Below are 10,287 nucleotides of genomic sequence, written 5' to 3'. Positions count from 1 at the left end.
CCAGCATTAAATTTTAAACATTTTTTAACTTAGAATTTAAAATTTTCTAATTAAAAATTATGTGGCCAGGGGTCTTCTGTTGTCTTGAAACAGGGTCCCACAGTTGGCTGACTTCCTGCCTCAGCTTCCCAAAGTCTGGAATTACAGACACGCGCTACCACGGCTGGCTCTTTAAAGCATTTTGAAAATAGTGGAAATCTTGGAAGTTTAAGGCTTGGAGTGATGAGGATCTGTGGGCGGGGGTGCAGGATCCCATTGGCTTTGGTGGAGAATGGATTACAGGGCAAGGGCTAGGAGAGAACACAGTGATGTACCTGCAGATGCGCAGTGAACTTAAGCTTCTGCAAGATAAGTAACGCTCTAAGGGAATGAAGCGCTCTCTCAGAAGAGAGACACTACTGTTTTTAGCTTTGCCTCTTTGTATGTGTTCTTGTGGAGGAGCACAGGGTAAAACTGATTCCTAACTAGTAGAGAAAAGGAAGGAAGAGTATTTTTTTTTTTTTTTTTCGAAAAAGCCCTTGGGGAAATCATTGATCACTGGGGTTAACTGTTAACTTTTTCTTCCCAAAATGAAAGCAGTCTTGTCTTTAATGTACACTTAGTGTGTGTTTCAGTGGTTTGGGGATAAAGTAGCCCCATGCTAACATTTGGCTAGCATAAGGGGTACTCTGTTCAGCCTGTCCCAGCCCCAAATATCTGTCTTGTCTATCCATCCTTCCACAGGTTAGACTAGACAAAATAAGTTTCTTTGAAAAACCAACATCTTCATCTGCAGGACATCAAGGGCTCTGGATGTTGTGTAAGTTTCCCTTTAAATTACACTGGGACTCAAGAGCAAGGCTGTATGGACCTGTCCCTGGAAATTCCTCGCCACTCAGGTGGCACCAACCTTGACTTTCAGATGGAACAATACATTTACAAAGGAAGAGTGATGGAATCTACATCATAAATCTGAAGAGGACCTGGGAGAAGCTGTTGCTTGCAGCTCCGGCTATTGTTGCCATTGAGAACCCTGCTGTCGGCGTCATCTCCTCCAGGAGCACTGGCCAGCGAGCTGTGCTGGTTTCCGGCTGCTGCTGGGGTCACTCCAATATGCTTAATGCTGCACACCTGGGACCTTCACTAACCAGCTCCAAGCAGCCTTTAGGGAGCCACAGCTTCTAGTGGTGGCTGAGCCCAGGGCTGACCACCAGCCCCTCATGAAGGCCTCTTATGTCAACTGCCCCACAATTGCTCTGTACAACATAGATTCCCCTCTACGCTATGTGGGCCTTGCAACAACAAGGGAGCTCACTCCGTGAGGTCTGATGTGGCGGATGCTGGCCCAGGAAGTGCTCCGAATGCGTGGCACTATCTCCTGCGAGCACCCGGGAGGTTATGCATGATCTTTATTTTTACAGAGACCCGGAGAAGACTGAGAAAGAATGAGCGGGCTGCTGCTGAGAAGGCCGTGACCAAGGAGGAATTCCAGGGCGAATCGGCTGTGGCAGCTCCTGAGTTCACCGATGCTCAGCCCGAAGTGGCAGACTGGTCTGAGGTTGAGCCAGTGCCCTCTGTGCCCGTGGAGCAGTTCCCTATTGAAGACTGGAGTGCCCAGCCTGTCACTGAGGACTGGTCAGCAGCTCCCGTAGAGCAGGCCAGCGAGTGGATTAGAGCCAGCACTGAGGGGTGCTGAGCTCCTCTGTGGACTCCTGAGCAAAGGGGAAAAGGCAGAAGGAAAATAAAGTTCCTAAAAGCTGATAAAAAAAAAGAAAAGCCAACTTCTAAGATGGATATGGTGGCTCATGCCTGTAATCCCATCACTACTTGAGAAACTGAGGCAGGAGGATTGCTGAGAGTTCAAAAAGCCAATCAAGGCTTCAGAATTTCAGAATAAGACTATAAAAAACAAACAAACAAACAAACAAACACCGTCCATGCATGGTGGTACATGCCTTTAATCCCAGCACATGGAAGGCAGGCAGACCACTGTGAGTTTGAGGCCAGCCTGGTCTACAAATCGAGTCCAGGACATCAAAGGCTAATCATAGAAACCCTGTCTTGGAAAAATAAACTCCCTTCATGCTTGGATCCATAGATAGATTCATGCACATGTTCTTCTGATGAGGGCAGTTTGGTTATTACATACTGCTCAAGAGGCAAGGCTCCTAATTTTCTTTTGTTTTGTTATTTTTGTTTTTGAGACTGGGTCTATGCCATTCTGCCCTCACTGGAACTCACTGGGTTGACCAAGCTGACCTAAAATGGAAAGAATGACCCATATCTAGCTCTCAACAAGGGGATTAAAGATCCCAAACACCACCCCTGGCCTAACTTTTTTTTTCTTCCTAAATTAACATGTCACTACATAGGCCTGGTTTGCCTGGCATTCTTTGGGTGGATTGGGTTTAAACTCACAGAGATTCTAAACGCTCTGCCTCTCTAGTGCTTGGATTAAAGGTGTGTATCAACCACACCAGTCTATTTTATTTTTATAGAATTTCCTGTAGCCCAGGTTGGCATAGTTGAAATTGACCTTGAATTCCTGATTTCCAGGATCCTCCACTTCCCAAGTACTGGGTGTACCAGCCACGCCCTCTAACAGGTAGGGACTGAGGGATGCTGGGAGAACCTGGAGGCCAGGTCCACTTTGGTATGTTAAATATACACCTCAGCAGCTTGTCCTGGGTCTAAAACCCAACAGTAGGGTTACAGGTTTAAACCTCCAAATTTGACACTATTCTCTATTTTCCTTTTCTTTTTCTTTCTTTCTTTCTTTCTTTCTTTCTTTCTTTCTTTCTTTCTTTCTTTCTTTCTTTCTTTTCTTTTTTCTTTTCTGAGACGGAGTTTCTCTGGGTATCCCTGGCTGACCTGGAACTCACTCTATGGACTAGGCTGGCCTTGAACTCGGAGATCCACCTGTCTCTGCCTCCTGAGTGCTGGGATTAAAGGCTTGTGCCACCACTATCTGGCACTATTCTTTTCTTTAAGAGCTCTTTCCTTGTGATGTAACCACATCTCAAAGACTGTACTTTAAATACGTATGTATTTTTTGTTTGATAAGTATTTTAATTTTATTTCTGTATTAATGTGTCTCACCTGAGTGCAGGTGGCCCAGTGGATTTCCTGGAGCTGAAATTATAGGCAGCTGTGAACCACCCAGCTGGTGGTTGTAGTCTTGTCTTCTGGAACAGTAGCAATACTGAATCATCTCTCTTTGTTGGCTGTCCCAGAACTCTCTGTAGACCAGACTGGCCTTGTACTCACAGATCTGCCTGCCTCTGCCTCCCACTGCTGGGATTAAAGGCTTGCATCATCCTACCAGGTTTAAGACCCTACTCCTGACCTTGGAATATATGAATTTTGAACTGACATAAATGTTCAGACCATAGTTGGTACTTATTTTTCTTTCTTTTCTCTCTCTCTCTTTTCTGTTAACTTTCTGATACAATCCTTTGCACATTTTTATTCTATTATATCTGTGGTTGTTCATTTATTTGTGAGTTTTGTGTGTTTAGTCTGAGTCAGGGTCTCACAGCCCAGGCCGACTTTGAACCTTTGGCCTTGAATTTCCTTCTACCTCTAGCTCCCAAGTGCTAGTAGAAGATCTGCCTGGGCCACCATGCCTGGCTTAATATTTGTGTTCTTGAAACTGACTTAAAAATGGTCCTTTGTAAATCAGCAAACCAGCTTTTGTTATGTATAAATACGAGATTTCTCTTTCCCAGCTTACTATAAAAACAAATTTTATTTTGGGGGGGGGCTTGTAGAGTTAGCACAGTATGCGATGTTTTGTTGGTTTTTAAGGGGCCGACTGTGTTTGTTGTTGTTTGGAGACAGACTCTGTAGCACCCACTGGCCCTGAGAACTTTCAGGGAATTCTCTTGCCTCAGCCTCCCAGGTGTGGTGGATCAGCAGAGCTCACATCGAAAAAGCCAGGTGTGGTGGAGCGTGCTTGCAATTCCTGCGCTGCTGCAGGCGAAACCCTGGGGCTTATGTGGGGGGCCGGTGAGAGATCCTGAAAAAAAGAACACGTAAAGATAAAACCTGAGTAAAAGCAGGGCTGCCGAGCCTGAGCTCAATCATTTGGTGAAAAGAACCCACTCCCAACGAGCTGGGCTTTGACTGCCACACACCCCTGTAACACACACATGCATAGTAAACAAAAAATAGGAAGTGCCCATGAACATACACACACAAGCTCTGGTCAGTGGAGGTGGGGAGGTAACTCGGTGTGTGTGTGTGTGTGTGTGTTTGTGTGTTGTGTAATGTAGTGTAGTATAGGGTAGTGTTGTGTAGGCTTGGGGATGTAGTTCATTTGGTGAGTGCTAGCATGCTGGAAGCTCTGGAATCTAGTCCCGGCACCATGAAAATAGGTAAGAAAATAAATAAAGCATTACACACAGTGATGTTCTTTCGAGGATGTCTATTAGAACACTGGTTGTAGTTTAGAGGCTGACTAGGCAAGCTGGGGCAAGTCTTGGGCTAGCACTTGGAAGGTAGAGGCTGGAGGATCAGGAGTTCAAGGTCATCCATGGCCAGGCTGGGCTACTTGAGGCCCTACCTAAAAAAGAGAGAGAGAGAGAGAGAGAGAGAGAGAGAGAGAGAGAGAAAGAGTTGTTCCCCACCCCCAAGAAAGACAGGGTTTCTCTCTATATCCTTGGCTGTCCTGGACTCTCTCTGTAGAACAGACTGGACTTGAACTCACAGAGATCTGCCTGCCTCTGCCTCTCAGAGTGCTGGGACAACAGGTGTGCACTAGCCCTGCTAAGAGTTGCTTTTTCTTTTAATTTTTATTTTTATTAATTACAGTTTATTCACTTTGTATCCCCCCCCAGATCCCTCCTCCTCCCCTCCCAGTACCACCTTCCCTACCCTTACTCCACCCATGTCCCTCCCCAAGTCCACTGATTGATAGGGGAGGTCCTCCTCTCCTTCCTTCTGATCCTAGTCTATCAGGTCTCATCAGGAGTGGCTGCATTGTCTTCCTCTGTGGCCTGGTAAGGCTGCTCCCCCCTCAGGGGGAGGCGATCAAAGAGCAGGCCAATCAGTTCATGTCTGAGACAGTCCCTGAGAGATGCTTTTAACAGGAAAAAATTCAAGGAGTGGCTTATAATGGAAAAAATAAACAACAAAACAAAGCTTTAAATCCCAGCACTCTGGAAGGCAGAGGCTGAAGGATCTCTGTGAGTTTGAGGCCAGAATGGTCTACAGAGCTAGTTCCAGGACAGCCAAAGCTACATAGTAAAACCCGGTCTCAACGAACAAACAAACAAACAAACAAACAAACAAAAAACAGAAACAACCCAAGCCTGTAATTCTAGGACTCAGGGAGGCAGAGGCAGGTGGATTTCTGTGAGTTAGAGGTCAGCCTAGTCTACAAATCCAGGAAAGGACAACCAAGGCTACAAAGAGAAATCCTGTCTTGAAAAAACCAAAACCAACCAACCAAAAAAACATAAAAACAAAAACCATAAAAAAAAAAACCCCAATATCCTGGTTAAGCCAACCATGGCATATTTATATATAGAAGTGACAATTCAGATACTTAATGATATTAAAATATGCATGGATTCTTAAAAAACATAAACAAGATAGGATCCAACTCACAAATATCAAAACAAAAATGCTAGGCACAGATATACTTTTTTCATGATATTGCTTAATTCTTGGTACTGGAAATAGTGTGACTTTTTTTTTCCCCCTACAACTATATTTGAACAATAAAGTCAAAATTTTAATGTAGCAAAGAAAAATAAAAACCATGTAGCTTATTATTCTATATATATATAACATTGTTTGTGCATAAAGTTTGGTTTTCACAGGAAGGTATTATCCCAGCTGAAAATATTCACTACAGTCAGGCACCTGGATGCCTCCTTATGCCTCTGCTGCCAATGGGCTGGGTTATTCAAGTGGGCTACCATATCTGCCTCTAATTCAGTATTTTAGAAAGAATAACTTTTCCTTAAATAAGAAGATAAAAGAGTAAACACAGAAACGCTTATCAAGGTAGGTTGTGAGGAGAGATGTAGTAGACTCTTCCTCAAAGTGTCCCTCTTTGCTTGCTTTTGCCAGGCTGGGCTTAGCTCCTTGTGGAGCAAAATGATCCCCATCTTTCTGAGAGACAAGCAGTGCCAATTTCACAGAAGAACAAGGACCACTGATTTTGAAGCCTAAATAGGCAAAGTCCCTAGGGGCAAAAGCCCTCTACCAGGGCACCAGAGGACAGTCCAAGCATGAGGATCAGCTGAGCCAGGTCCAGGAGTTAGCCCCCATAAGTCCCACTGGGGCATCATGAAGCATCGCCTCCATAGCTTTATAGAGCTTAGAGTGAAATCAGGGGACAGATTGCTTGGGGTTGCCCCATTCTTCAGGGGTTCCCCTGGTAAGCTTCAGGGGGGATTCCCTTACATATGGCAGAACCCTAACAGTAAGTATGGGGGCTACAGGGGAGAACAGGTCCCTGCTTGTTAGTGGGAGACTGGAAGGGGTGGGGGAATTCCTAAAAACTCCATTTACAGAGAAGGAGATCCCCTTGTTAGTCAAAGTTCCCTTGGCACAGGGTATTTGGAGGCAGAGGACTGTGTCTGATTCCTTCAAGCTTTCTGATCTCTTTAAGGTTTTAGAGACAAGACAACTGAAATAGACATGGCACATGCCCAGCTACTCCTCTGCCCACTACTGTCTGGCTACTAATTAGTTCTATGGTCACAGACGTTAAAACATTTGCATGGATCTAGTATCTTCATATTTTGTCTTTCTCTAGAGGTAGCAGCTCCCAGAATGCCAGGCTGGCTTCCAACTTGATGTAGCTAAGAATGTCTTGCAGTTCTCTTCCTCTACTTTCCAAGTGATGGAATCATGGATTTGTGCTAGCATGCCTGGTTCATGAGATGCTGGGGTCTAATCCAGTGCATGGGTCATGCTAGAAAAGCACTCCATCAAATACAATATACCCTGACCCTCAGATCAGTCACTCTTTTAAGGAGTTCTTTTATGTGTGTCGGGGGCAGGCTGCCCGTGGTGTACAGAAGAGGGAACTGGATTCCCTGAAGACGGAATTATAGGCAATCAACTGTGACCTGCCCAGTATCTCCCTTCCCCCAAATCATTCTTAATTAGCTCCTGTTTGAAGATAATTCCAGAAAGAAGACGATGTGGAAATTATTTAAATATGTGTTCTTTAATTCACTTTTGGAGACAGGATTTTGTGTCGTTGAGCCTGGCCTAAAGCTTGCTTTGTAACAGAGTCTAGCCTGAACTTCCTCGTTTCTGGGATTGCAGGAATGTGCCACCATCCATACCTGATGACAGCATAGACTTTATAAAACATACGGAAGGATGTATGCATGAGGGAAGGCAGGTGCTCTGTTAATGCCATTAAGGATTCCAACTTTTTTGACTGAATCTATTGCTTCTAGAAAGCAAATGCTAGTGTAACACCTAACTTAATGTAGTTCCTATTATACATTAAGGATACAAGATTGAAATAAAGTAATATTTATTAGTTTTTGAGTAAAATAACATGCAGATGACATTTCTCAATATCTTAATCTTATAACTGATTGATGTCAGTAACCACTTCTTTTTTTAAGGGAAGAAGGGCTGTAATGATTAAAACATAATGTGTTTATTTGCAAAATGCCTAGAATTAAAAAAAAAAAAAAAAGAGGAAAGTGTCTTCCTTTCCTCTTGTTTGTCATTGTTGCTACATTTTTCTATGCTTCGGCAGTCACAGCAGACAGGGTTGTCTTCTTACTCCAAGGTAAAGGCAGGTGCTTCCCGAAGTACTGTCTTAAAATCAGCAACCAGTACTTATCAGCGGTATTGACCCGAGGACCTTTACCAGGACCAACCTACAGCATCTGATGGCCAGGTGACAGGATGGGTGGGTGACGGTGTGTACTGCTGGGAAGAAAACTCAAAGTCCACAGCTTTCAGCGGCACGGTAGCCCTGTCAGTCTGCATACTGAAATTATGTTGTCCATTACAGGTGATAGACAAACTGACACAAGTACTCACAAGCTCACCTTAGGATTAATGAATCTTATTTCATATACACCAGGCACTAAGACTGAGGTGTGTTAAGCCAAAGTGGTTTTGAAAGCTCTAAATGAACACGTCCATCTTAACAAACATTCATGCTTATCGTTAGCTCAATTAAAAATGTTAAGGCAACTGGGACCGGTGGCTCTCACCTTTAATCCCAGCACTTGGGGGAGGGGGCAGAACTGTTGTGTTAGCAGACAGCCTTATCTATACAGTGGGTTCTAGGACACAGAAGTAGGGGTAGAAAGTGAGGACCGTCTGAACAAAATAAACAAGCCAAAAAGTCCAATCAAGTAGCTGTGCATGGTGACAGAACACCAGACAGAAGAATGAACTCGAAGCCAGCCAGGCTGAGCAATAAAGCCATCTCAAAAAAAAAAAAAAAAAAAAAGTATTGGTAAATAGTAATTTAAAACACACTGGAGAAAATTTCCTTAAAAACAAAACAAAACAAACAAACAAACCAACAAACCCGTGAGCCAGTTGGTGGTGGTACAGGCCTTTAATCCCAGTACTCAGGAGGTAGAGGGAGTTGGATCTTTGTGAGTTCAAGGCCAGCCTGGTCCACAGAGTAAGTTCCAGGACAGCCAAGGCGACACAGCGAAACCCTGTCTTGAAAAACCAAAAGGAGGACGAGGAGGACGAGGTGCATGGCAGGGTGTCAGCCCTGCATGGAGGGGTGTACCCATGTGTCCCTGAGCCTGGCACAGAAGCAGCTGACACACCCCCTGTTGCTGGAGTTACAGGTCTGAGCCACCATACACAGGTTCCGGGAACTCAACTCTGGGTCCTCCCGAAGAGCAGCCGTCTATCCAGCCTCCAGCATCTTGATTTTAATACTTGAAAGAGGAGAGCCCTTTTATCAGCCCCTCTTCCCACCCCACTCAGGAGGGGGAAAGCAGCTAGGCACGGTGATATACGCCTTCTGGAAGCTCGAGGCAGGTGAATCTCTGGGTTTGAGGCCACCTTGGTCTACTGAGTTTCGGGACAGAGAGAACCTGTCTTTAAAAAAGAAAAATTAAGAAAGGAAGGAAGAAAGGGAAAAGGGAAAGCCTGAAATAGGCTCGCATAAAAGAATTTTAAGATTTCTCTTGTGGGGCACGATGGCGCACACCTGTAATTCCAGCACTGGGGCTACTGAGGCAGGAGGATTGCTGTAAATTCGGAATCAGCTTGGGCTAGACAGCAGGATGCTGTTTATTTTGAGACAGTCTCAGTGTGTATTCTGGGGGACCTGGAATTAACAACTTAGACCAGGCTGGCCTCGAAGTCAGAAATCCGCTTGATCCTGTTTCAGCCCTTCAAACAAACCAACAAAGCAACCTCACTTTGTTTAAATGCGTTAATGTTTTCCAAACATCGCACAATTAAGGGTGGGGGAGGGTGAGTTTAAGGGCTCTTAATTGGCAAGCCTCTTTCTGAAAAAAACAAAACAAAACAAAAAAACAGTAAAACTAGACTAATATGACTACGGAAGGTTCATTTCCAGCTTAGACCGCTCTAATCACTCTAAATTCCACACACGAGGCCAAGAGCTTTCCTCAAAGTCCTAAAAATTAATTCCCCCCTGCACACGCTGTGTTCGGAGCGGCACTCCCTTCGCAGCCGCACTCGGCAGCCGGCTCCTCCCCGCTCGTGGGGAAAACCCTGCCTAATATTTATAACGCTATGACATACTGTAATACTCACAAGGTGGTAGTAGAAGTATAAACACGACCGGAGCCCTCTGATTGGCTGCTGGTGATGTAACACCCATGTCAATACTTCCCAGTGAACGCACGTGTTCGACCTTTTATTTAAATTTCCATTTCATCACAGCAATAAGACACTCGGGGCGGTGCATTTTCTGCGAAACGATCGCAGCCCGGGGCCAGAGGTGCTGCCCGGGCGCACACAATGCGCCCAAGGAGGTGTCCCCGCGAGGAAGGCACCGCCTGGTCCAGTCTTTTGTGAAGGAACCAAAAAATAAGTTCACTTCCTCGGGCCCCCCGGCCCCCCAAAAGCAGATGACAAGGCTCCTGCGCGCTGCCAGCGCGGTGACTCCGGGCGTCCCAGGTGGAGTCGCGGCGAGGGCCGGGCACGGGGCGCCGGGGCGCGCGGCGGCCGGCCCAGCCCAGCCCAGGCCTGGCCGCCCCTGACACCCGCCAGCTGTTTGTCCTGGCCGAGCCGGCCCCGCCCCGAGACCCCGGCCCCGCGCCCCGCCCGCCCGCCGGCCGCCCGCTTCCTTCCCGCGGCCGCACCCCCGCCCGCAGGCCC

At 45.9% G+C, this 10,287-nt stretch overlaps 1 protein-coding gene across 1 annotated transcript in view; it reads left to right on the top strand.

Annotated features, from left to right (window-relative positions):
- The first annotated feature begins 9,134 nt into the window (after positions 1-9,134).
- Zbtb10 (zinc finger and BTB domain containing 10) overlaps positions 9,135-10,287 on the top strand; it is a 41,287-nt gene continuing 40,134 nt past the window's right edge. Inside the window, exons 1-2 of the mRNA XM_055603569.1 lie at positions 9,135-9,147; positions 9,850-10,067. Of these exons, the coding sequence (XP_055459544.1) occupies positions 9,135-9,147; positions 9,850-10,067 (231 nt within the window). The remainder of the gene's footprint in view (positions 9,148-9,849; positions 10,068-10,287) is intronic.

This window comes from Psammomys obesus, unplaced genomic scaffold (assembly GCF_907164565.1).
Source record: "Psammomys obesus unplaced genomic scaffold, mPsaObe1.curated_primary_1811, whole genome shotgun sequence".
NCBI classification, from domain to species: domain Eukaryota; kingdom Metazoa; phylum Chordata; class Mammalia; order Rodentia; family Muridae; genus Psammomys; species Psammomys obesus.
Note: the sequence above shows the minus strand (reverse complement) of the source record. Positions and strands in the feature narration are given on the sequence as shown.